Raw genomic sequence first — 24,017 nt, 5'->3', positions numbered from 1 at the left:
GAGCAATGAAATCGGTCTATACTTCTTAATCTGGGTCAAATCTGAGTCTTCTTTTGGTATTAAAGTAACATTTGCTTCAATTCACATCATTGGCATTTTAGCTTCTAATAAAAGTCCATTACAAACATCTTTCAACGGTTCGCTTAATATCTCTTGTAAGTTCTTATATAACTCTGCCGGAAGTCCATCTGGACGAAGAGTTTTCCCATTTTTTTTTGTCTCTTTATGGCCTCTGTTATTTCCATCATTGTAATCCCATCGTCTAACATATTTTTAAATGTCTCTGAAATCTTTGGAAGATTACTTTCTTCCAATTATTTTACAGTTTTCTCTCTTGAAGTCTCCTCTTTATCAAACAGTTCCTTATAGAATTATTTAACTATCTTTTTTGTTTCTTCATTTTTATATTGTAAATAACCTTTCTGATCAAGTAAATTATGTATCTGTTTTTTCTTTCTGTTTTTTAAGTTTATATGATAGCCATCTTCCCGGCTTGTTGGCATTTTCAAAAAAAATTTGTTTCGCTCTTTTTATCTATTCTGCCACTTTTTCTGAGTCTAACAAATTTAATTTATGTTTTATTATGTCCATTTATCTTTTTAAAGACAAGACTTTTTTTGTAAATTTCTCTGCAGTTCTGATTCTAACTTTCCGAATTCTTCTTTTAATAATACATATTGCTGTTTTCTCTGTTTATTTTTCCTTGCCATATATGTTATAGCTATACCTCTGAAATACACTTTAGCTGTATCCCATAGATTTGCTACTGTAGTATCTTCTTTTTTATTTTCTTTGAAGAAGAATTCCATTTCTTTTTTTGTTAACTCTATAAATTCTTTTTCCTTTAATATGGAATGATTTAAAGTCCATCTTGGCCCTTTTTGTATTCCTTTCCAGGTCATTTTCAAGGGATTATGATCTGCCCATATGCCTGTTTCTATTTCAATGTCCTGAACATTCATTCTCATATCGGCAGTCATCCAAATCATATCAATCTTTGACCAGGATTTCTGGCTATTTGAATAAAAAGTATATTGCAATTTTTGTGGATTCACTTCCCTCCAAACATCTTGAATTCCAATTTCCTCTGCATATCAAAAAATGTCTTAGGTAATCTTCCTCTTCCATTTTTCCCTGTTTTATTACTTTTATAATCAATTTTTCCATCTATTATTGCATTGAAATCTCCTAGTAAGCAAACATTTTGATACTCCATTTCTATTATTTTTCTATGTAGGTTTTTGTAAAATTTTTCTTGATTATTATTATTATTTATTAGACTTCCTGTTTGGCAGCCTCTGGGACAACTGGGAAAAGCCGGTGCTGGGCTTTCCAGCTTGGTTTTTCTTTGTCTAGCGACCCTTAAAGGGTCGGAAAGTTGCCCTGGAGGGGCAATGAAGGAGGAGGAATACTTCAGGACCTCAGATCAGGGAGCACCCAATCGGAGTGAACTGTAGGACCCTCTGGAAAAATGAAGGAGAAGGCTGTTTAAATCTACCAGCCATAGTCGTCTCCAACAGGAAGAAAAAGGACTATAAATCAGTGGAATTTCAACTGCGTGCTGAAGCTGGGTGAGCAAGATTTTCTTTTTCCTTCTCCTTGAAGATTATAAATGTTGAGCCCCTGGTGGGAAAGGGTTGGAAAGTAAAGACCCCCAGAAGATTTACGAGCGGCGAGTAATTATATAAGGGGGGGAAGACTCTTTGTTTAAAATATTGGATATTAATAAATAAGCCAAGGAGGACATCTAGTGGTGAAAAAAGAATGAAATTTCTGATATACTATTGTTGACTGAAGTTAACCTTGACAAAAGACACCTGCAAATGATAAGACTGCCTTGTTGTGAGATTGAGATTCAAAGCTACTTTTATTGAATTTGGCTAAATTTAAACAGACGTTGTTTTGGCTTTAGATTGTAAGGTGTAAAATGACTTCATTGAATATTACTAGACTTATGAAGAAAACTTCTTCTGCACCCTCAGTAGTACAATCCAGTCCTACAACACAGGGATCTATTGAAGCAATGTTGCAACGTGAAAAGATAAGCACTGCTCAAAGTGAAACACAGACTTCATTAAAATTTCTTCAAGCTCTTATGTTAAAGAATCAAGAGACTTTGGAGAGGAACCATTTAGAAATGCAAGAAAATCACAGAAGTACACAAAGTTAACTGGAGAAATTAAATGAAGAAATTTTGGATATAAAGGGAAAATTTGAAACTCAGAATCAAATGATAATAAAAAATCAACACAAGATACACAAAATCGAAGAAAAAATAGATGAGAATGATAAAAAGATAGAAATGCTACTACAAGAAAATGAAAAATTAGAGAAAGCCATTAAGATTTTAGAGATGGAAAAAGCGGAACATTATTTAAGATTTCAAAACATTCCTGAGGATAGAGAAGAAAACATAGCGGGGGTGATTATTGACATCCTGGAGGAGACTTTGAAGGCAGATCCAGGAGAAATTCAACTTTAGTTAAATGACATATTTTGCTTCAATTCAATCTATGCAAGAAGAAATATGCTGCCAAGAGAAGTACATGTACGCTTTACAAAGAAGACAACAAAAGATGAAGTGCTACAGAAAGTTAGAGACGAACCAATACAATATAAAAATAAAGAAATTGTGGTCTTAAAGCAGATACCCAAGAGAGTTAGAGATACACGAAGACAGTACCATTTTTTGACCATGAAATTGATTGCCAATGGCATAAATTTTAGATGGTTGATGCCGGAAGGCATCTTAATAAACTGGAACAATACAAGGTATAGACTGGACTCAATTTGGAAAGCAGAAGATTTTGAAGTGAGGAATAGGTCAATCTTAGATGAAGGAATGCAACTAAGTCAAGGGAAGAGTAAGGAGCAGAAACAAGCAGAAGAGAGGACTCAAGGAGCAACTGCACAAACAGAAGAACAGAAAGAGGAAGATGACCAAAAGGGCGAGGATGAAGGACTTGCCAGAGAACAAAGGACTACTAGATCTACTAGACTGAAATATAAATAAATGGAAATGGATTAAAAAAATGGAATCTTCTCAGTAAACATAAATGGACTGAATTCCCCAATTAAAAGAAATAAGATTTTTCGGAAATTACAGAAATTGAATTTGGATATAATTTGTTTGCAAGAAACACACATAAAAGTACAGCATCATAAATTATTGGAATAGCCAAAAATTGGAAAACTTTATTATGCATCAGCACAACAGAAAAAAAAGAGGAGTCGCTTTATAAATTAAAGAGACAATAGATTCCAAAATGGTATATTCAGATGAAGAAGGAAGAATTTCAATGGTAGAAATTTATCTGCATCAAAAGCAAATATTATTAGTGGCAATTTATGCATTGAATAATAATCAAGATTTAGAAAGCTTTTTGGCTGCCCTTGAGCACGGCTTTTAAAAACAAACTGTAAAGGGGTGGGTATTTATTTCCTTTTTCCTTAGCTTTTCATTGGAAAAATAAAATAAAATTTTGCAATCACTATCATTGCCATGTATTTACTAGCTCAGCAAAAATGACACTTTGGTCAATGTTTGCCATAGCCAAAGTTCACTTTTCTTCATGTTTCCTCCCTCCATATCTGATTTTTAAAAAGGGCACAGTAGGTATAATTTTCAGTTTGTTAGGTTATCAAAGCATTTCCTTCTTTGTAGCATCACACACACACACACACACACACACACACACACACACACACACACACAGTCTGATTCCATAAGATAGATAAATTAACATACTAGTGACATCTCCCTGATTGTCTTAGATTATCGTGTGCAAGCTAAGCGTGAAAAAGAAAGGAAGAGTTAGCGCACAAACACACAAACATGCACACATACACACACAGAGACAGAGAGGGGAGCTAGAGAGAGGGAGAGAGAGTGATTCAATTACATAGACATAAACCATTTCACCAGTGAAATCTCCCCGGTTATCTTGGATCATCGTGTGCGGATGGCAGCCTCAGCTTTTAGCACCGGCATCGGTATCTAAACTGGACGTCGTTCATGGGTTGTATCACCCCAAACCCATAGCGGGTCTTGTTGATGGGAGGAATCTCCTCCTGCTGATTAATCAGTTCCAGATCAAAACAAGCCAGCATCAGGAAGGCAAAAAGCTTGATTTCATTGGTGGCAAAGTAGCGGCCGGGACACATGGAGGTCCCAGCACCAAAAGGCATGGTGAAATACTTCACCTTATTGCCATTCTTAAAAAATTCCCTTTTGTTGCCATTTTGGCTGAGGAACCGGTTGTATTTGAAGACCTGGGGCTCTGGATGGATTTCAGGGTCCATGTGGACTGAGAGGTAAGGAAAGAAGGCAATTTTGTCACCTTTACGCAGCAGGTAGGTCTTTCCGTTGTGGAGCTTCAAGTCCATGTCTTGCAAAACCACCCGGATCAACAACGGCGCTGTCACCAATCTCAACGTCTCTTCCAAAGCACTGTCCAGGATGGGCGTTTGGTTTAGCATCTCTTTGGTGACATTCAAGGGCTTCTCATGGGAAGTCACCTCTTGGCCTGACTTCTTCACCACTTCCAGGATCTCCTTCTTGACCTCTTCCATGGCTTTGGGATGCTTCATCAGGTACTCCAGAAGCCAGAAAGAAGCTGGACTGGTGCTACCTTGAGCGGTCCAAAGGAGCAGAAACATGTACCGGTCTCTCATCTGTTCTGAAATCCCACTTTTGGACAGCTGTTGATCCTGGTCACTGATCCACCGGCTGATGTTTTCCTTCTGGTAGATGTTCTTCACCGAAAGCACCTGCCAGAAGTAGTTCCAGAGGTTCTTCACTTGGCCCCACTCCCATGGGGTCAATAAGGCATACGATAGGCGTGGGAAAAGCTTGTCGTATTTGCGAAATTCGATGTACAGCTCTTCAGTGTGATGCTGATCTTTTCGTTTCACCTTTTCTTTCTGGTTTTCACCTTTAGCTGGTTCGGTGCCGTACAAAGCCAGATACCCAGCTCTGAAGACCGTGTTGTAACAGAAGTGGAACAAGCCATCTTCCTTCCAGGACTTTGGATCCTCTTTGGAGGTTTCTTGCCACTGGAGTAAGACAGCCTGTAAAGCATCCATCATGGCTTGGGTCATCACCACCAGGCCCTCTCCCTTGAGATGTTTTGCGCTGGAGACTTCGATCATCTTGCGAGTCTCATGGGAGGCCTTGAATCGAAAAGCCCTGAGGACCAGATCCAGTACAAACAAAGTAAAGTCCAGTTTGTTTCGGGCTTCCCTGACGATGGCACCGAAAGACAACGGGTCCATCAAGAAGGTGAAGTACTGTCCTGCAATCAAGGTGGTGAAGATGTCCCCATGTTTCTTCTGCATGCTTTGCAGGAAATCCAGATTGTCATTTCGGAAGTGCAATGCGTGTCCAAGCCAGGGAATGAGTCCCATGTCCAAGGGGGGTTCATTGGGTCGTCTTCGGCGGAAGAAGCCCATCAGGTAGAAGGCCCCCAAAAGACCGACCACCAAGGCAACCACGACTGCCACCCAGAAGGACATCTTCAATAGTGTGTGCAGTTCAGCACAAGCAGCCTTTTTAACAAACAGGTTCTTTGGAGAAAAATAGGCATTTTGTGATCCAGGGAGGAGTTTCACTTGATCAAACAAACCAGGAATTGCAGTTAACCCTTGCAATCGGGGGGGAAAAGGAAGGGAGGAAACCAACCACAGTCCTTGAATGGGTTTCCACCAGAAAATCCCAAAGAAGTCATTAGCAAGCAGGAAGCGAGTTGGGCAGGACGTGTACCTGTGTTTATTTTACATTTCAGAATGTGTTTTCCTGACAATAATAATAATAATAATAATAATAATAATAATAATAATAATAATAATAATAATAATAATAATAATAAACAACCTTTATTGTCAAAGTACAACATGTGTACATTGAGATTAGCTTAGCCTCCCCCCGTGCTCTCTCCCCCCAACACACAGTGACAACAAACCCTCCATCCTACCACACCATGTGAACCAGCTACACCACACACCGGCCTCCCAAGTCAATTCTGCATAAGATTATGTCCCATTTAAAAGCCTAACAGCCCACGGATAAAAGCTATTTTTCAGCCTGTTGGTACGGCTGGCTATATTCCTATATAAAATACTCAAGCTGTGCAAACAGGAGTCTTGAGAACAAGGTGTAATCTCCTTAGAGAGGGAGACAGGAGGAATATAAATAATTGGAAGGAATCCATCAGCCGAAGGACGATGGTTGTCAGAGAGAGAGAGAGAGAAAAAAGACAGAATATGAGACTGCTAATCTCAGGATTATTGGGAGGGGGAGTGCTTTTATTTTTTGGTGTTCAAATAGAAATTACCTACAATAAGACTTTGTTGTTGTTAGTTGTGAAGTCATGTCCGACCTATCATGACCCCATGGACAATGTTCCTCCAGGCCTTCCTGTCCTCTACCATCTTCTGGAGTCCACTTAAGCTCATGCCTGCTGCTTCAGTGACTCCATCCAGCCACCTCATTCTCTGTCGTCCCCTTCTTCTCTTGCCCTCAACCTTTCCCAGCATTAGGCTCTTCTCCAGTGAGTCCTTCCTTCTCGTTAGGTGGCCAAAGGATTTGAGTTTCAACTTCAGGATCTGGCCTTCTAAAGAGCAGTCAGGGTTGATCTCCTCTAGGACTGACTGGTTTGATCGCCTTGCAGTCCAAGGGACTCGCAGGAGTCTTCTCCAGCACCACAGTTCAAAGGCCTCAATTCTTTGGCGCTCAGCCTTTCTTATGGTCCAACTTTCACTGCCATACATTGCAACTGGGAAGACCATAGCCTTGACTATACACACTTTTGTTGGCAGGGTGATGTCTCTGCTTTTTAGTGTGCTGTCTAGATTTGCCATGGCTTTCCTCCCCAGGAGCAAGCGCCTTTTAATTTCTTGGCTGCAGTCCCCATCTGCAGTGATCTTGGAGCCCAGGAAAATAAAATCTGTCACTACCTCCATTTCTTTCCCATCTATTTGCCACGAATTGAGAGGGCCGGATGCCATGATCTTGGTTTTCTTAATGTTGAGTTTCAAACCAACTTTTGCACACTCTTTCTTCACCCGCACCAAGAGGCTGTTTAGTTCTTCTTCACTTTCTGCCATTAGAGTGGTATCATCTGCATATCTTAGGTTGTTGATGTTTCTCCCGGCAATCTTAATTCCAACTTTTGATTCATCTAGCCCTGCCTTTCTCATGATGTGCTCTGCATATAGGTTAAACAGGTAGGGCGACAGTATACAGCCTTGCCAGACTGCTTTTCCAATTTTGAACCAATCAGTGGTTCCGTGTCCATTTTTCACTGTTGCTTCTTGACCCACATATAGGCTTCTCAAGAGACAAATAAGATGGTCTGGTACTCCCATATTTTTAAGAACTTGCCACAGTTTGTTGTGATCCACACAATCAAAGGCTTTCGCATAGTCAATGAAGCAGAAGTGATGTTTTTCTACAACTTCCTAGCTTTCTCCATGATCCAGCGTATGTTGGCAATTTGATCTCTAGTTCCTCTGCCTCTTTGAAATCCTTCCTGTACTTCTGGTAGTTCTTGATCTACATACTGCTGGAGTCTAGCTTGTAGGATTTTAAGCATAACTTTACTAACATGTGAAATGAGTGCAATGGTGCAATAGTTTGAACATTCTTTGGCACTGCCTTTCTTTGGAATTGGAATGTAAACTGATCTTTTCCAATCCTGTGTCCATTGTTGAGTTTTCCAAATTTGCTGGCAAATTGAGTGTAGCACTTTTACTGCATTGTCTTTTAAAATTTTGAATAGCTCAGCTGGAATACTGTCACCTCCACTAGCTTTGTTGTTGCTCAGCTTTCCTAAGGCCCATTTCACTTCACATTCTAGGATGTCTGGCTCAAGGTCAGTGACCACCTCATCGTGGTTATTAGGGACATTTAGCTCATTCTTGTATACTTCTTCTTTGTAATTTTGCCACCTTTTCTTAATCTCTTCTGCCTCTGTTAGGTCCCTGCCATTTTGGTCCTTTATCATGCCCATTTTTGCATGAAACGTTCCCTTCATCTCTCCAATTTTCTTGAAGAGATCTCTGGTCCTCCCTATTCTATTGTTTTCTTCTATTTCTTTGCATTGTTCATTTAAGAAGGCATTCTTATCTCTTCTAGCTATTCTCTGGAATTCTCCATGCAGTTGGGTGTATCTTTCTTTTTGTCCCTTGCCTTTCGCTTCCCTCCTTCCCTCAGCTATTTGCAAAGCTTCCTCAGACAGCCATTTTGCTTTCTTGCATTTCTTTTTCTTTGGGATGGTTTTAGTTGCTAACTCTTGAACTGTTATGTATTGAGATAAATTGCTTGTAAACTGTTAATTTAATTTAATTTATTAATATTTCTATACCGCCCTTCTCCCGAAGGACTCAGGGCGGTGTACAGGGCAAGAATAAAACACAAAGTAATGGTTAATGGCCATTACTGTTTAAACTCCAGACTGCTTGTCTCCGGCATCGTTAGTTTGCATTTTAGGCAGGAATATATATAGAAGCTAAGCAGAAGTTAGTGCTGCTTCTGTGTTAATTGAATAAACATGTTGCTGTTTCACCATACTACCTCGTCAATGCCTCACCAATCCCGAAACATAACAGTGGCACAAAGGTGAGATGTGCTGCTAAGAAGAAGAGAACCAGAAGTCACTAGGAGGGAGGCCAGGCATCAGAGCCCTGGCAGGAACTGCGTTTCCCCCTCTGTCTGCCAGCAAGCCATGCTGGAGGCAACAACATCCTAAGGACCCATCCTAGGTCCAGCACAGAAGCCCTGGCAGCACAAGGCGTTGAGAGGTTGAAAACAACTCACCATGGCCAAGGTCAGCAAGTTGGAGGAGTTTGACGTGGTGCATACTGAGAGGTGGAATTCATACATTTCCCGCGTCAAGAACTATCTGAGAGCTAACCAAATTAGCAAAGATAGCTTAAAGGCCGCAACACTCCTGTCCATGTGTGGCCAGGCGACATTCGATATAGCTGAAAACCTAGTCTCTCCTGTTACACTAGAGTTAGTCACCTACGTAGATCTTAAGAAGAAGCTCAAGGACCATTTCGAGCTGAAGCTCTTCATCATTGAATGGAGGCATGCATTTGAACAGCGGGAGCAGCAACCAGGAGGGTCTGCCACCGAATTCATAGCCACCCTACGACAGTTGTCCCAGCTTTGCAACTTTACAGACCTCAAAGAGAGACTGCGAGACCATTTACTATGCAGACTGAGGAACAGGGACCTCCAGCAGAAGTTGTTTGCAAGGGAGACCCTCACATTCCAAGACGCCCTGAAGGAGGTAATGGCTGAAGCTGCTGGGCATGCCATTAAAGCCTTAAGGCCCTCCAAGAATACTCCCAGCCTAGAAACTGTCCACCATGAGGACGCTGAAAGAGCCGAAGAATCTGACATGAACCATGAGATTGATCAGCTGCAGAAGCAACAAGAAAGAAGCCAGTGGCCATTTGACAAGGCAGTTCCCTTCACTCAATGTGTGGGCTGTGGAGGCCGACATAGATGCTCGGAGTGCAGGTTCCACACAGCAACATGCTGGGCATGTGGCAAGCAAGGCCACATTGCCGCCCTCTGTAAGGATTGCCAGAGGGACACTTCAATTGAATTGTTTCTCAGGAAAGGTACTGGGGCCCCAGGGCAACACAGAATTGGCTACTGCTGCAGCAGAAGGAGCGTGTTTAGAACAGATGCCCATCGCCCCTTAAAGAGAAGCTTAGACTCAAGGTCAAGCTTCAAGGAGTCCCATGCCACATGGAACTGGACACTGGTTTCACACTCTCTATAGTTTCCCAAGGAACCTTTAACCACATTTGCAATCGTAGCAGCAAATGAGTTAAACTCAAGCCATCTAACCTCGTGCTGACTGATTTCCGAAACTCCCGCGTAGCAGTTAAAGGAGAAGCTACACTCAATGTGCAGGTCAAAGAGTTTGAGGGTCCCATGAACGTCGTGGTGGTTGAGGGCCACCACACAAGCCTCATCAGCTTAGACTGGTTCGATGCCCTGGGTATCCATGTGTCTGGCATTAACAGAATGCAAGCAGCGTACCTGTCAGCAGTTTGCCAGGAATTTGCCGATGTTTTCAGCCCTAGCTTAGGGGAGTGCAAGGGACCTCCAATTGCCCTCCATATTGATCCATCCATAGCCCCAGTACGGATCAAGCCTTGTAGAGTGCCTTTTGCCCTCAAACCAAAAAATCTATGCAAAGCTGGACAAGCTGGTGCAACAAGGCATGTTGCAGCCAACTGATAGCAGTGTGTGGGAAACCCCCATAGTTATGCCACTTAAGGCCAATGGGGAGGTGCGCATTTGTGCAGATTATAAGTGCACGATTAACTGAGCACTTCAACAACACGCATATCCAGTGCCTGTAGTCAGCCATATTTTGGAGTCACTACAGGAAGGTTGCGTGTTCGCCAAATTGGATTTGGCCCAAGCCTACCAGCAGCTGCCTGTGGATGACGCCACAGTGGAAGCTCAGACCATAGTCACCCACATGGGGGCTTTCAGGCTAAGACGCCTACAATTCAGGGTCAGTGTAGCCCCTAGCCTCTTCCAGAGCATGACAAAGCGCACACTCAAGAACATCCCAGGTGTGTGCCCCTATCTCGATGACGTCCTCATCACTGGAGAGTCAGTCAAAGTTTTGGCAGAACGGCTCGAGGCTGTCCTTCAGCATTTCCGCCAAGTAGGGCTGAAATTGAAGAGAGAGAAATGCAAGAGTGGGGTGGACTCAATTGAGTTCCTCAGTTTCTGCATAGATACCGCAGGCATTCATCCGGCCGAATCAAAGCTCAAAGCAATTCAGCAGGTTCTCATCTTGGCGGGGGGGGACGACACTGCTGTGGTCACGGGCGTGAGTGGTGTTGGTGGCGGGCTGCCCCCCAGAGTCGGTGCATCTGGTGCTGTGGGAGCAGTGGGGCCCACTCTATATGGCAGGGCTGTGCGGGGCGGGCAGTGGAGGCGTTGCGGGCCAGGTGATGCAGTGTGGCCACTTAGGCGCACAGGGTGAGGTGACGGTTGCGCAGGTGCAGCACTGGGTAGGCCACCAGCCTGGCTGACACAGGTAAGCACAAGGAAGGAGTGCACATGGACTCCACAGAACCTACCTCCTAGTTGCACAGACCTCTAATCTATTTCCTATGTTAACATCTCTGCAATGAAATCAATAAAGGTCACAGGAAAGAAATGAGAAACATTTTTCTCAATGTAATATTTTTATTTATTTATTTTAATTCCATTTATATCCCGCCCTTCTCCGAAGACTCAGGGCGGCTTACAAGCTTAGCAGTAGCCTTCATTCTATGTATATGCCTGCTTATTAGGGCTTTCACACACACCCCAAGCGGCATTATTACAAAGTCAGCTTAATTGCCCCCAACAATCTGGGTCCTCATTTTACCTACCTCGGAAGGATGGAAGGCTGAGTCAACCTTGAGCCTGGTGGGACACGAACCTGCAATAAATATGTCTAATTTATTTTGATGCTAGGAAAAAATAGTATCTTTTGTACATACTCTTGAAAACTATTTTGAATCTAACCATCTATTACAACTAAACCACTTTAAATTAAACAATTCTTAAAAATGTAATATTCTTAATTTGGACTTTACTTTTACTGTTTGGACTGTTGTGTGTTTTGAAAAATAGATTATTTAGAATCTAGTTATGTTGCACTTCAGTCTTTAAATAATTAACCTAGTATATACATAACAATATATGATGTTTTCCATGGTGAGCTTAAAATCAATAACATTTATTAAAAAGGCTAAAATAATTTCTGGTGGTATTATCTGTACATTAAAATTTTGTTTAGTCACAATCTTTCAATTTTCACATTCTGGAAAAGCAGTGGTCATATATCCTAGCAAAAGATGTTACATATGTGCATAAGCATAGTCAGTAGCATATGCCTTTTTAAAAATATCAAACATGCAAAGAAACAAAAATAAGTCCAAAATATCTGTATTACATCCAGAAATGCCAACTGTGCAACCAATACTTCTCATCCTTAACTATGGCCCCCTAAGGATACCTGCATACATGCAAATGCTTCTCTGGGATCAGTAACGCAGCAGGGATTGCTTTTTCCTTCCAGTAACAGATTGCTGGGAAATAACAAACATGGCCTTAAGAATTCCAATGTTTGTTACAAATTTTTCTGGTTGTGGATGGAAAGAGGCCTAGAAATGCCAGCACAAATACATCAGACTTGCTGAAGGTGCACACGCAAATAATTACAATCTTCAATTATATGTGATATATCCAGGACTTTTTTTCCCCATAGAATGCTCAGAATGGCGTTTTGTACCTTTTTTTGCACAAATAAAATAAAATAAAATAATAAAATAAAATAAAATAATAAAATAATAAAATAAAATAAAATAAAATAAAATAAAATAAAATAAAATAAAATAATAAAATAAAATAAAATAAAATAAAATAAAATAAAATAAAATAAAATAAAATAAAATAAAATAAAATAAAATAAAATAAAATAAAATAAAATAATAAAATAAAATAAAATAATAAAATAAAATAAAATAATAAAATAAAATAAAACTGAAGGAAACTGTTCTGGAGAGCCAAATTCTCCTCAGGCAGCCAGGTTGCAGAGCAGCAGAATGCATCGACAGGCCTTCAGATGGCTCAAATTGAAGGAAATGCGATCTGTACAGGCTAATTTAAAAGTGGGAGGGTAAGAAGGGCCGAGTGTGAACAGGTTGCTTAGCAACCTGCTTAAACAGTCTCTGTAACTTTCAGCTACCGGTGCCTTGCCTTTTTTAAGCTGGGAAGTTGAAAAAAAGGCTAAAAAGAAGGCAATAGAGTGCTATCAAGGAAAATGTATAGATATAACAAGCAGATGTTTAGGGAACCTTTATTTTTCATACACTGTTCGAATTTTGTTTTAATGCCATGGTGATACACAATCAAATGTAAGTCTATTTTTAATCCCAAAGTATCTGTTCGTTAAATACAGTATAACAAATTTTTGGATGATGGAATTATTTTTTATCTAAGGATAACTAATGATAACAGCTCTTAAATCTGTTATTTTGTTTTATTTTTGCACAAAAAATTGTATAATTTGCATTTGCATTCATTTACAAATAGAATATGTTGTTAAAATGTATTGGTGTTGAAATAATTAGTGCACACATATACCTAAAACCAGTTTATTGCATTTGGCAATTGTACTAAAAAAATCTCATTGTCAATATAATTCATTTAATTTGAAATCAAGTGAAAAATTGATTTAAATTATTTTATTAAAACAAATTAATGGCAATTCTTTTATAAGAAGTTGCCTCAAACAAAATGAGTTTGACATGCCTGCTCTAGATAGCTGAATGCTGATAGCTAAAATAAATTCTAGACCAGGCCTGTACTTGCAGCCTACCAAGCACTCTTGGACAGAGCACAGACTTTTTTTTTTAAAAAAAGTAATAAAATCACCACCACTGCCCTGAAAATCATGTTCCCTAGTGCCTCCATGGCTTACCATCACCATGAACTCCAACACTGTAGATGCTCCTCTAGTCACCAAATCATTGATTAGCTCACCAGCATTCCTTTGCAGACTACAAAGATTTTTAATTTATCAGTGTGGGCAGAGATGTTAACATAGGAAATAGAAGAGGTCTGTTATCTAATTTTACCTTCCAAAAGACAGAAGCAGATGAAAAATCTGGGTTCTTTTCTGTTGGCTTTTTTGAAATAGCTGTTTTAGATTCTAAAAGTTTAGTTCCTAAAGAAGTAACCCTGTAAAGAATTTTAATGTCCACCTCTAGTTCAGGGGTAGGCAAACTTGGGTCTTTTATGACTCATGGACTTCAACTCCCAGAATTCCTCAGGCAGCATGGCTCAGCTTGTATGATAAAGTGGGCCCAGAACTTTCAGGAGGTTATAACAATTGATACTTGGGAAAAGATTTGGGTTAGAAATGTAAAATTTACACAGGCCCAAAATTTAAGAGAGAATTTTTATAAAATGTTTTATAGGTGGCACTTAGACCCTAAAAACTAGCAAGTATGTATCCGAACTGCCAGCCCAAATGTTGGAGATGTGGTTGTGAGGATGCAACATATTATCACATATGGTGGACTTGTAAAAAAGTTAAAGCTTTTTGGATTAAAATTTGGTGGAATATTCAAAAGATATTTAAGAAAAAGATAAGGTTTTCTCCGCAGTTGTTTTTGTTGGGTATTATTACAGATTTTACTGTTATAGATACTAAATTGATGTTGAATTTAATTACGGCAGCAAGACTCTTAGTAGCGCAATATTGGAAGAAGGAGGGACTGCCTACTATAGAAGAGTGGACTTTGAAATAACAATCGCAACAGAGATATATTGTGGAATGGAGAAGATGGATCTAAGATATATTCAGAATAAATATGGGACTAAAAAGTTTCATTTAGCATTTGAATAAGTAGTGGTTTTGTATGATGTATTATTAGTTATTTGTTATTTGTTAGTAATATATTTATGTTTACGGAGAGTTAAAGTGCGATAGAATTTAATATTTTATTTTTGTTGTTAGCATATTTTAGCTTAAGTTTATAAGTTTATACCCTGTATTCAGCTCTGGGAAGTCAGGGAGGGGGGAGGGGAGGGGAGGGGAGGGGAGGGTTGGGGGGAGGGGGGAGAGGGGAGAGGGAGGGAGTTTTTTTCTATTTAAAAATGTATTGTAAAACTTTTCAATAAAAAAATAAAATAAAAGTTTAGTTCCTAAAGACGTAACCCTGTAAATAATTTTAATGTCCTCCTCTAGTGCAGGGGTAGGCAACTTTGGGTCTTTATGACTCATGGACTTCAACTCCTAGAATTCCTCAGGCAGCATGGCTCAGCTTGGAAACCTCTCCCTTTCCCCTCAACATGGCTGGCTCAGGATTTCTGGGAGTTGAAGTCCATGAGTCATAAAAAAGAGCCAAGATTGCCTAGCCCTGCAATTGGCTTAGAAAAGCCAATAGAGGGAGCTTTTTTGCAAAAAAAAATGGTGCTGGAACACCGTTCTGAGCGTTCGATGAGAAAAAAAGCCCTGTCGCCAGGACTCCTTCTTTCATCTGCAGCTTTCACGGGCATCTGTGGTAGGACTTGGGAAGATCTGTTCCACTCTGGTTGCATGGTGGCTTTTAATGGATGCTTGATGCAAATGCAATTTCCTAGCTCAAATGGATGGAGGCAGGATCTGAGTCAGTGTGCTCTCCTTCCAAAGGTTGTGGGGGTCATCTATGGTAGGGGCTGAAAGATATAACAAGGTTTCCAATCCCCTTTCTGGGTGGACTCTCCCAGGAGAGGCAGACAAAGGCATGGAGAACAGAGGATAAGAAAAGAAGAAGTAGAATTGGGGGGGAGGTAGCTTGCAGACAGAGTTTGAAAAGGCATTAATACTGCAGTACTTAAAGAAACAGATAGGCAGACAAAATGAGGACATCACAGATGAGGACAAAAGAGAGGCTGGATTCTGGTAAGAGAACATAAATAAAAGATTTCACTTCTGGAACTGAACATTTGCAGCACGTTAGAGAGGACTTAAGGACTTGCAACTTGAAAATGCTGGGCAGCTTGGACTTTGTGGAGATTTTTTGAAAGTGAAAGTGCACAACAGAATTGAGTGGGCGAAAATGGCTGCCAAATCATCTAAAGTTCCTAGAAGCGCGGGGGCTTCCCCGGTGCAGCAATCTTCATTACAGGCTTTAATGTCCCCTCCCCCTGCACCTACACCTGCACCAGCTTTGACAGTAAAAGATTTGCAGGATGTTTTGCAAGAGGCTTTGAAAAAGTAATCCCAACAATTAGCTGAACTTATGGAGGAGAAGCTAACAGAAATGAGGGCAGACATTTTACTGGCTGTTTGTATAGAACGTTTGGACGAGAGAGTGGAAGATCTCAGCCAAAATAATATCAGATTAGATGCTAAAATGACGGAGGCTGAAACTGTGATTGATAAGATTGATGACGATTAACCCTGGTGCAGTACCGAGAGATGGAGTTCGCCGTGAGAATTAGAGGTTTGAAAGAGGATTCTAAGGAGAATTTGAAAAAAGTGGTTTCAGAAGCCCTGGAAGACGTTTTGGGGCGTTCAGCAGAAGACATTATGCTGGATATAGATAAAATATTCTGTGTTAATTCCTGGATTGCAAGACAAAGGAAATTACCCAGAGATGTGGTGGTTTATTTTACAAAGAGAGCAATTAGAAATGAGGTTATTCAAGCTTTTTATAATAGTAACTTTGCAATTGCAGAGCAAGAAGTTTTAATTTTAAAAGAGATCCCTCCAAGAATTTTAAGGAGAAGGAAGGAGTTTGCTTTTCTGGCAGAAGAATTAAGAAGATGGGATATTCAGTTCAGATGGGAGATTCCAGTGGGTATGGTGGTGATGTATGCAGGCACGAGACATCGTCTTCTTACAGTGTTACAGGCACATGATTTTTATGCTAACATTTTAAAAGCAGTTCCTATACCACTCTTGGAATCTAAAAAAAGAATGGTGAAGGAGAGCGTCAATCACAAAGTGAGAATACACAAGGTGCTGAAGGAGTTATGCAGCAGAAAGATGGAGAATTCCAGAAAGTTACAGGAGTGGATCAAATTTCAGTACCATCGGAGGAGGTTAGAGACCAAAGAATGACACGTGCTGCTGTCAGACGAATGAGACAAGAGCAAGAACAGCAGAGAGTTATGATGGCACCTCAAAAACCTACTTACAGTGAAGCAGTGGGAGGAGCGCGACCTAAGAGAGTGCAGGTGATTTTGGAAGAGGCGTTCCAAAAGCTTCAGGTTGCAAAAGATGGCGACAAAGCTTCTAACCTGGAATGTTAATGGTCTAAATTCACCACACAAGAGAAAGAAAGTATTTCAATACTTAAAGCAATTTAAAAACGATGTTATTTGCTTGCAAGAAACACATATTAGAGCAGGGGTGTCAAACTCAATTTCATTGAGGGCCGCATCAGCATTGCGGTTGCCCTCAGGGGGCCGGGTGGGTGTGGCCTGGGTGAGCGTAGCCTACTGGGTGGGTGTGGCTAAAGTGCATATGGCCTACTGGGTGGGCATGGCCAGCTCTATATCGTTCGCATCAAGGGTGCCTATGGGGGCCTGGGCAGGAGTGGGACAGATCTGAGGGTCTCTGGCAGGAGGAGGGTCTCTGGGCCAGGGCCAAGGCAGTGGGGGCCGTTCCCTCACTGTTTCCAGGATGGCTTTGTGGGCCGCATGAAACCACTTCGCGGGCCGGATCTGGCCCCCGGGCCTTGTGTTTGACATGTCTGTATTAGAGCATTGGATCAAAGGTATTTGATAAACTTGAGGTTTGGCACACAGTTTATTGCTTCTGCGATTGATAAGAAAAATGGAGTGGTTATTTATGTTAAGAACACTTTGACAGCGACTTTAATTGAAGCAGATAGTCAAGGAAGATATGTTATGATTGAACTGTTAATAGAAGGCAAGAAAATGCTTTTGGTTGGACTGTACGCTCCTAATCAACAACAAGGAGATTTTTACAGCTTACTACACAGCAAGATTACTCAGTGGGATTATAAATCTTGTATTTTTATGGGAGATTGGAATGGTGTTTTGGATGTACAAATGGACAAGGGGGGTCTTTTTAAAAGCATCCCAAGTCATGCTAAACTGCCTAAATCTTTTTTTGAGATGAAGGATGACCTGGAATTGAGAGATGTGTGGAGAGAGAGGAATTTGCAAGAAAAAGACTTTACTTTTTTCTCCGATAGGCATCAGTCTTTTTCTAGGATTGATTTTGTATTAATTACCAATGATTTTTTTTTTCTAGGATTAAGAAGATTAAGATTTGTTCAAGAACTATATCTGATCATAGTCCAGTATGGTTAGAGATAGAAAAAGATAATAGAGATAGACGGTTGTGGCGTTTAAATGAAAATTTGTTTAGATATCAGGAAAATGTGGAAGAGTGTAAAAAACAGCTGAAGGAATTTTTCCAAATTAATATGTATAAAGGTACTTCTATTGAGATGGTTTGGGATGCAAGTAAAGCATATATGAGAGGTGTATTAATATATCTGAACAATAAACATAGACGTAAATTGGAATTTAGGAGGAAAGAATTAGAGGATGAAATTAAGGAAAAAGAAAAGGTTTTAATTCTTAATCCATCTGATGGGAAGATCCAAGAGGTAATTACTTTATTAAGGGGTCAGTTTGATAAGTTAATGGCAGATCAAGTGGCAACTAATTTACGGTATGCTAGACATAACACTTTTTGTAATGCTAATAAGCCAGGTAGATGGTTAGCTTATTTGTTAAGGAAGAAGCAAAGGGCTGCTAATATAGATAGAATAGAACATAAGGGTAAAGTAGTGTATCAGCAGAGTCTTATTAAAAAGACTTTTGTTGATTTTTATTCTAAGCTGTATGCTAGAGATAAGATTAGAGATGTAGATATAGATGATTATTTGACAAAAGCTAATATTTCTGTTCTTACGCAAGAAGAAAAAGAAGGGATGAATCAATTGATAACTGATGAAGAAATTTTTTTAGCAATCAAACAATTAAAAATGGGTAAAGCGCCAGGTACTGATGGTTTGACTGCTGTGTACTATAAAAACAGTTAGAAATGGTGAAACCTTTAAGGGAATTGTTTAAGACAATTCAAATGGGAGGAGGGGTACCTCCATCCTGGAAGACTGCTTTTATTTCCTTGGTTCCGAAGGAAGATCAGGATACCACTCAAGCAAAAAATTACAGGCCAATATCACTTTTGAATACTGATTATAAGATATTTGCAAAAATCCTAGCTAATAGATTAATGAGTGTAATACAACAAGTGATTCATGATGATCAAACTGGATTTATAAGTGGCAGACAAATGAAGAATAATGTGAGACATATTGTAGATTTATTGGAATTTTTGGAAAGAAACAACCAGATCCCTGCAGCGTTGATCTTTTTGGATGCTGAAAAAGCCTTTGACCAATTGGATTGGCAATTTTTGATGAAAGTATTAGAGAAAATGGAATTTGGGGACAAATTTTTACAACCAATTAGGGCGATATATCAAAAGCAAACAGCCCGTATAATAGTTAACAATAACTTGACTGAACCATGTAATATTGAGAAGGGCACAAGGCAGGGGTGCCCGTTGTCACCTCTATTATTTGTTTTAACATTGGAAATATTACTGATTAAAATACGTGATTCAGAAAAAATTAGGGGTGTTCACATAAGAGATCAGGACTATAGATTGAGGGCGTTTGCAGATGATCTGGTTGTTACAGTAACTCAGCCGGATTATTCGGTTGTAGAATTGATGGAGATAATAATGCAATATGGGAAAGTTTCTGGATTTAAGATCAATATACAAAAAACTAAAATATTGTCTAAAAATATGACAGTATCACAAAAGGCTGTTTTAGAAGAATTAACGGGATTTGAAATAGTTAAAAGGATTAAATATTTGGTGATATATCTGTCAGCCTCAAATGTGAAGTTATATAAAAATAATTATGAAATGTTATGGGGAAAAATACAAAAAGAATTAGATAGTTGGAAAAAACTACAATTGTCTTTATTGGGAAGAATAGCGGCAGTGAAAATGAATGTTTTGCCAAAATTTTTATTTTTATTTCAAATGATACCTATACTTAAAAAGGATTTAAATTTGGAGGAATGGCAAAAAAGAATTAATAAATTTGTTTGGGCAGGAAAAAAACCAGGAGTTAAATTTAAGATAATGCAAGATACGCGTGAAAGAGGTGGTCTTAAAATGCCGAATTTTAAATTATATTATGAGGCTGCTGCTTTGTCAGCGATAAGTGACTGGTTTAATTTAACACAAGGGAGATTATTAAATCTTGAGGGTCATGATTTGTTATTTGGTTGGCATGCATATTTATTGTATGATAAGAAGGTGGACAATGTGTTCAAGATACATATTTTAAGGTATGCTCTGTTGCGAGTTTGGAAAAAGTACAGACACAAGTTAAATTATAAGATACCCATGTGGGCAATACCTAAACACGCAATAGAAAATATAAATGTGGGTTTTAAACATGATGAGACTACATATAAGGAAATTTTAAGTTTAGAAAGGAATATATGGCAACTAAAGCCATATAATATTTTAAAAGAAGAAAAGATTGTACAAACTTGGTTCCAGTATGAGTAATTACAGGCTAGATGGAAAGAGGACCAGAAAACTGGTTTTTCGATGACTGATGAAAACTTGGTAAAGCAAATTAGAGATCAAGGACAAGCACATATAAAAAGGATATATAATGCATTGATAGAAATTGATTCAGAGACGGAACTTGTTAAAGACTGTATGATAAAGTGGGCTCAGAATTTTCAAGAAGTTATTTATATTTATTTATTTATTTATTTATTTATTTATTGATGGGATTTATATCCCGCCCTATCTCCCGAAGGACTCAGGGCGGCTAACAACAAAACATATAATAAGTACAGAAATCAAGATAAAAATAAAATTGAAATCATCTGTGCAATAAATTAAAATTAAAGAATTAAAAATAAATTAAAAATTCTAAATATAAATTAATTAAAATGCCTGTCAGTCCAGGTCAGCCTGGTGGAACAGGAGTGTTTTGAGGCCGCGGCGAAAGGATTGGAGGTTTTGGGCCATCCGAAGCTCAGGGGGGAGCTGATTCCATAGGGCTGGCCCTCCCACAGAGAAGGCCCTCCCCCTGGGGGTCGCCAGCCGACATTGCCTAGCTGACGGTACCCTGAGGAGGCTTTCTCTGTGTGAGCGTACTGGACGATGGGAATTCGTTCCCGGCAGCAGATGGTCCTGCAAGTATCCCGGACCTAAGCTATGTAGGGCTTTAAAGGTAAGTACCAGCACCTTAAATCTCACCCGGAGGGCAACTGGTAGCCAATGCAGCTCACGCAGGAGGGGTGTAACATGGGAGTATCGGGGTGCTCCCATCACAACCCGTGCAGCTGCATTCTGCACCAGCTGAAGCCTCCAGGTGGTCTTCAAGGGCAGCCCCATGTAGAGAGCATTACAGTAATCAATACGGGAGGTGACGAGTGCGTGGGTGACTGTACGTAGGGCATCTCGGTCCAAAAAGGGGCGCAATTGGTATATAAGACGAATCTGTGCAAATGCCCCCCTAGCCACGACTCCAATATGATCTTCAAAACTGAGTCGTGAGTCTAGGAGGACGCCCAGATTGCGTGCTCTATCAATGGGAGGTAACATCTCTCCTCCTATAGTCAGAGATGGAACCTCTTGGACTAAACGAGATGACGGTATGTACTGCCACTCAGTCTTGGCCAGGTTGAGTCGAAGCCTGTTTTCTCCCATCCAAATTTGTACCGCTTCCAGGCAACGGGACATCACATCGAGGGCATCACTGGGTTGGTTCGGGGTGGAGATGAATAGCTGGGTATCATCAGCATATTGATGATATTTCACCCCGAAGCTACGGATGATCTCTCCCAGCGGCTTCATATAGATGTTGAACAGGAGGGGCGAGAGCACCGAACGCTGAGGCACTCCACAATTAAGAGGCCTAGGGCTTGACCTCTGCCCTCCTGCCAACACCGTCTGCGAACGGTCCGAGAGGTAGGAGGAGAACCACCGCAGAACGGTGCCTCCCACTCCCAGCCCCTCAAGACGACGCAGTAAGATACCATGGTCGATGGTATCGAAAGCCACTGATAGATCTAATAGGACCAGGACAGAGGAATAACCTCTATCTCGGGCCCGCCAGAGATCATTCACCAGTGCGACCAATGCCGTCTCCGTGCTGTGCCCGGGTCTGAAACCCGATTGGTACGGATCTAGATATTCGGCTTCCTCCAGGTTCAAAGGGAGCTGTCGTGCCACCATGCTCTCAACGACCTTCGCAAGGAAGCGAAGGTTGGAGACAGGACGGAAGTTGTTTAAAACAGCTGGGTCCAGTACCGGTTTCTTGAGGAGGGGCCTTACCACCGCCTCTTTCAAGGCGGCAGGGAAGTACCCCTCACTCAGTGAGGCATTGATAATTGCTAGGAGCCAGCCTTGTGTAACCTCCCGGGATGCATAGACTAGCCAGGAGGGACACGGGTCCAACAAACATGTGGCGGCACTTAGTTTCCCCATGATCTTGTCCACTTCATCCGGATTCACAGGATCGAACTCTTCCCAAATGTACTCAGCTAACTTCATCGTTTTCCTCTCGTTAGATACTGCCCAGTCAGAGTCCAGACCAGCCCGAATCTGAGCAATTTTGTCCACTAGATATTTACTAAATTCCTCAGCCCGTCCATGTAGGGGGTCCTCTCCCGTCTCTTGACTTAAAAGGGAGCGGACCACTCTAAATAGTGCGGCCGGGCGGTTATCTGCGGACGCAATGAGGGTGGTGAAGTAGGCGTGCTTTGCCACCCTCATTGCCACAAGATAAGATCTAGAAAAGGATCTTAACTGTGTTCGGTCAGACTCAGACCAACTGGTTCTCCAAATGCTCTCTAGGCCCCTTCTCTGGCGTTTCATCTCCCGCAGGTCCTTGGAGAACCAAGGAGCGAGTCAGGACTTGCGCCGGGTCAGAGGCCGCAAAGGGACAACGCGGTCGAGAGCCTCCGAAGCAGCCTGTTGCCAGGCATTAACTAAGGACTCGACCGGGTTGTGGGAGAGGGAGGTGGGAATCGGTCCAAGCGCCATCTGGAATTTATCTGGGTCCATCAGGTGCCTGGGGCGGAACCACCTGGTCGGTTCCGCCTCCTGACAGCGGGGGGTGACGTGACGGAGGCCCAACCGCAGGAGGTAATGGTCTGTCCATGAAAGGGGTTGTGATGTTGGAGTAACCCCACCCAGTCCATTTAGCCATTGCCCAGAGACAAAAATAAGATCGGGCATGTTTCCTCCCTCGTGAGTTGGGTCCTGAGTAATTTGAGTCAGGTCCATGGCCGTCATGGAGGCCATGAACTCTCGGGCCACTTCTGATGCACTGCCCAGGGATGGTAGAGTAAAGTCTCCCAGTACCATAAGTTTTGGAAATTCGACCGCCAATCCTGAGATGGCGTCAGGTAGCTTGGGTAGAACCGTTGCTGTGCAGCTTGGAGAGAGGTATACCAGAAGTAGGCCCAACTGACCACCAGGACCCCATCTCAAGAGGAGGGATTCACATCCATCTATCTGAGGGGCAGTGGCCTCCCGCGGATGGAGGGTTTCTCTGATAATGACCGCCACGCCACCTCCCCTACCCTGAACTCGAGGTTGATGTAGCACACGGAAACCTGGAGGGGATAAATCAGTCAGAGGGACCCCTCCCTCTGGGCCCAACCAGGTTTCCGTGATGCACGCCAGGTCTGCGTCTTCCTCCTCGATCAAGTCATGGATGAGGGGAGCTTTATTCACAACAGACCTGGCATTAAAATAGATCAGCCTGAGCTCAGGAGTCTGCCCTCCCTCTTCCCCAGGACAGCAGGTGAGAGCCAGAGGGTCAGAGCGCGCCACAGCTTGAAGATAGCGGGGGTGCGATCTCAGATTACGATATGGCCCTCTGCTCATCCATCTGCTGCCATTCCCAATTACTGTGGGGATCGGTATCCCTATCCCATTCCCCTGGGTCACAAGACTCTCCCCAGCCCTCATATTGCCGCGGCCATTGGCCAACCTAGACTGAGACAGGTCCGGTAGGATCTTCCCCTCATTCTGCCGGGCCTGACCCTCCCCCCTCCCTAACCCTTCAAAATTTTTTAAAAGAAAACCCAAGAGCCTCTTTTTGGCGCCATGCCACCTCTCGGGGTCCCAGGACCCGTCATTAAGGAAATGGCGGCGTAGGTTTGATGGCCACATCTGAGAGAGGGGGGAAGCTCTCAGGGCAATGGACACTTGGGAAAAGATCTGGGTTAGAAATGTAAAATTTACACAGGCCCAAAATTTAAGAGAGAATTTTTATAAAATGTTTTATAGATGGCATTTAGATCCTAAAAATTTAGCAAGTATGTATCCGAATTGTCAGCCCAAATGTTGGAGGTGTGGTTGTGAGGACGCAACGTATTTTCATATATGGTGGACATGTAA

At 41.4% G+C, this 24,017-nt stretch overlaps 1 protein-coding gene across 1 annotated transcript; it reads right to left on the bottom strand.

Moving 5' to 3' along the window:
- Positions 1-3,978: 3,978 nt before the first annotated feature.
- On the bottom strand, positions 3,979-5,514 carry LOC308677138 (5-beta-cholestane-3-alpha,7-alpha-diol 12-alpha-hydroxylase-like; the record flags this gene model as incomplete). The annotated part of the gene is made up of 1 exon (XM_081343302.1): positions 3,979-5,514. The coding sequence occupies one exon, from the start codon at positions 5,512-5,514 to the stop codon at positions 3,979-3,981; it is 1,536 nt and encodes a 511-aa protein (XP_081199428.1).
- Positions 5,515-24,017: the final 18,503 nt, after the last annotated feature.

This window comes from Vipera berus, assembly GCF_964194415.1.
Source record: "Vipera berus genome assembly, chromosome: Z".
Taxonomy (NCBI): Eukaryota; Metazoa; Chordata; class Lepidosauria; order Squamata; family Viperidae; genus Vipera; species Vipera berus.
Note: the sequence above shows the minus strand (reverse complement) of the source record. Positions and strands in the feature narration are given on the sequence as shown.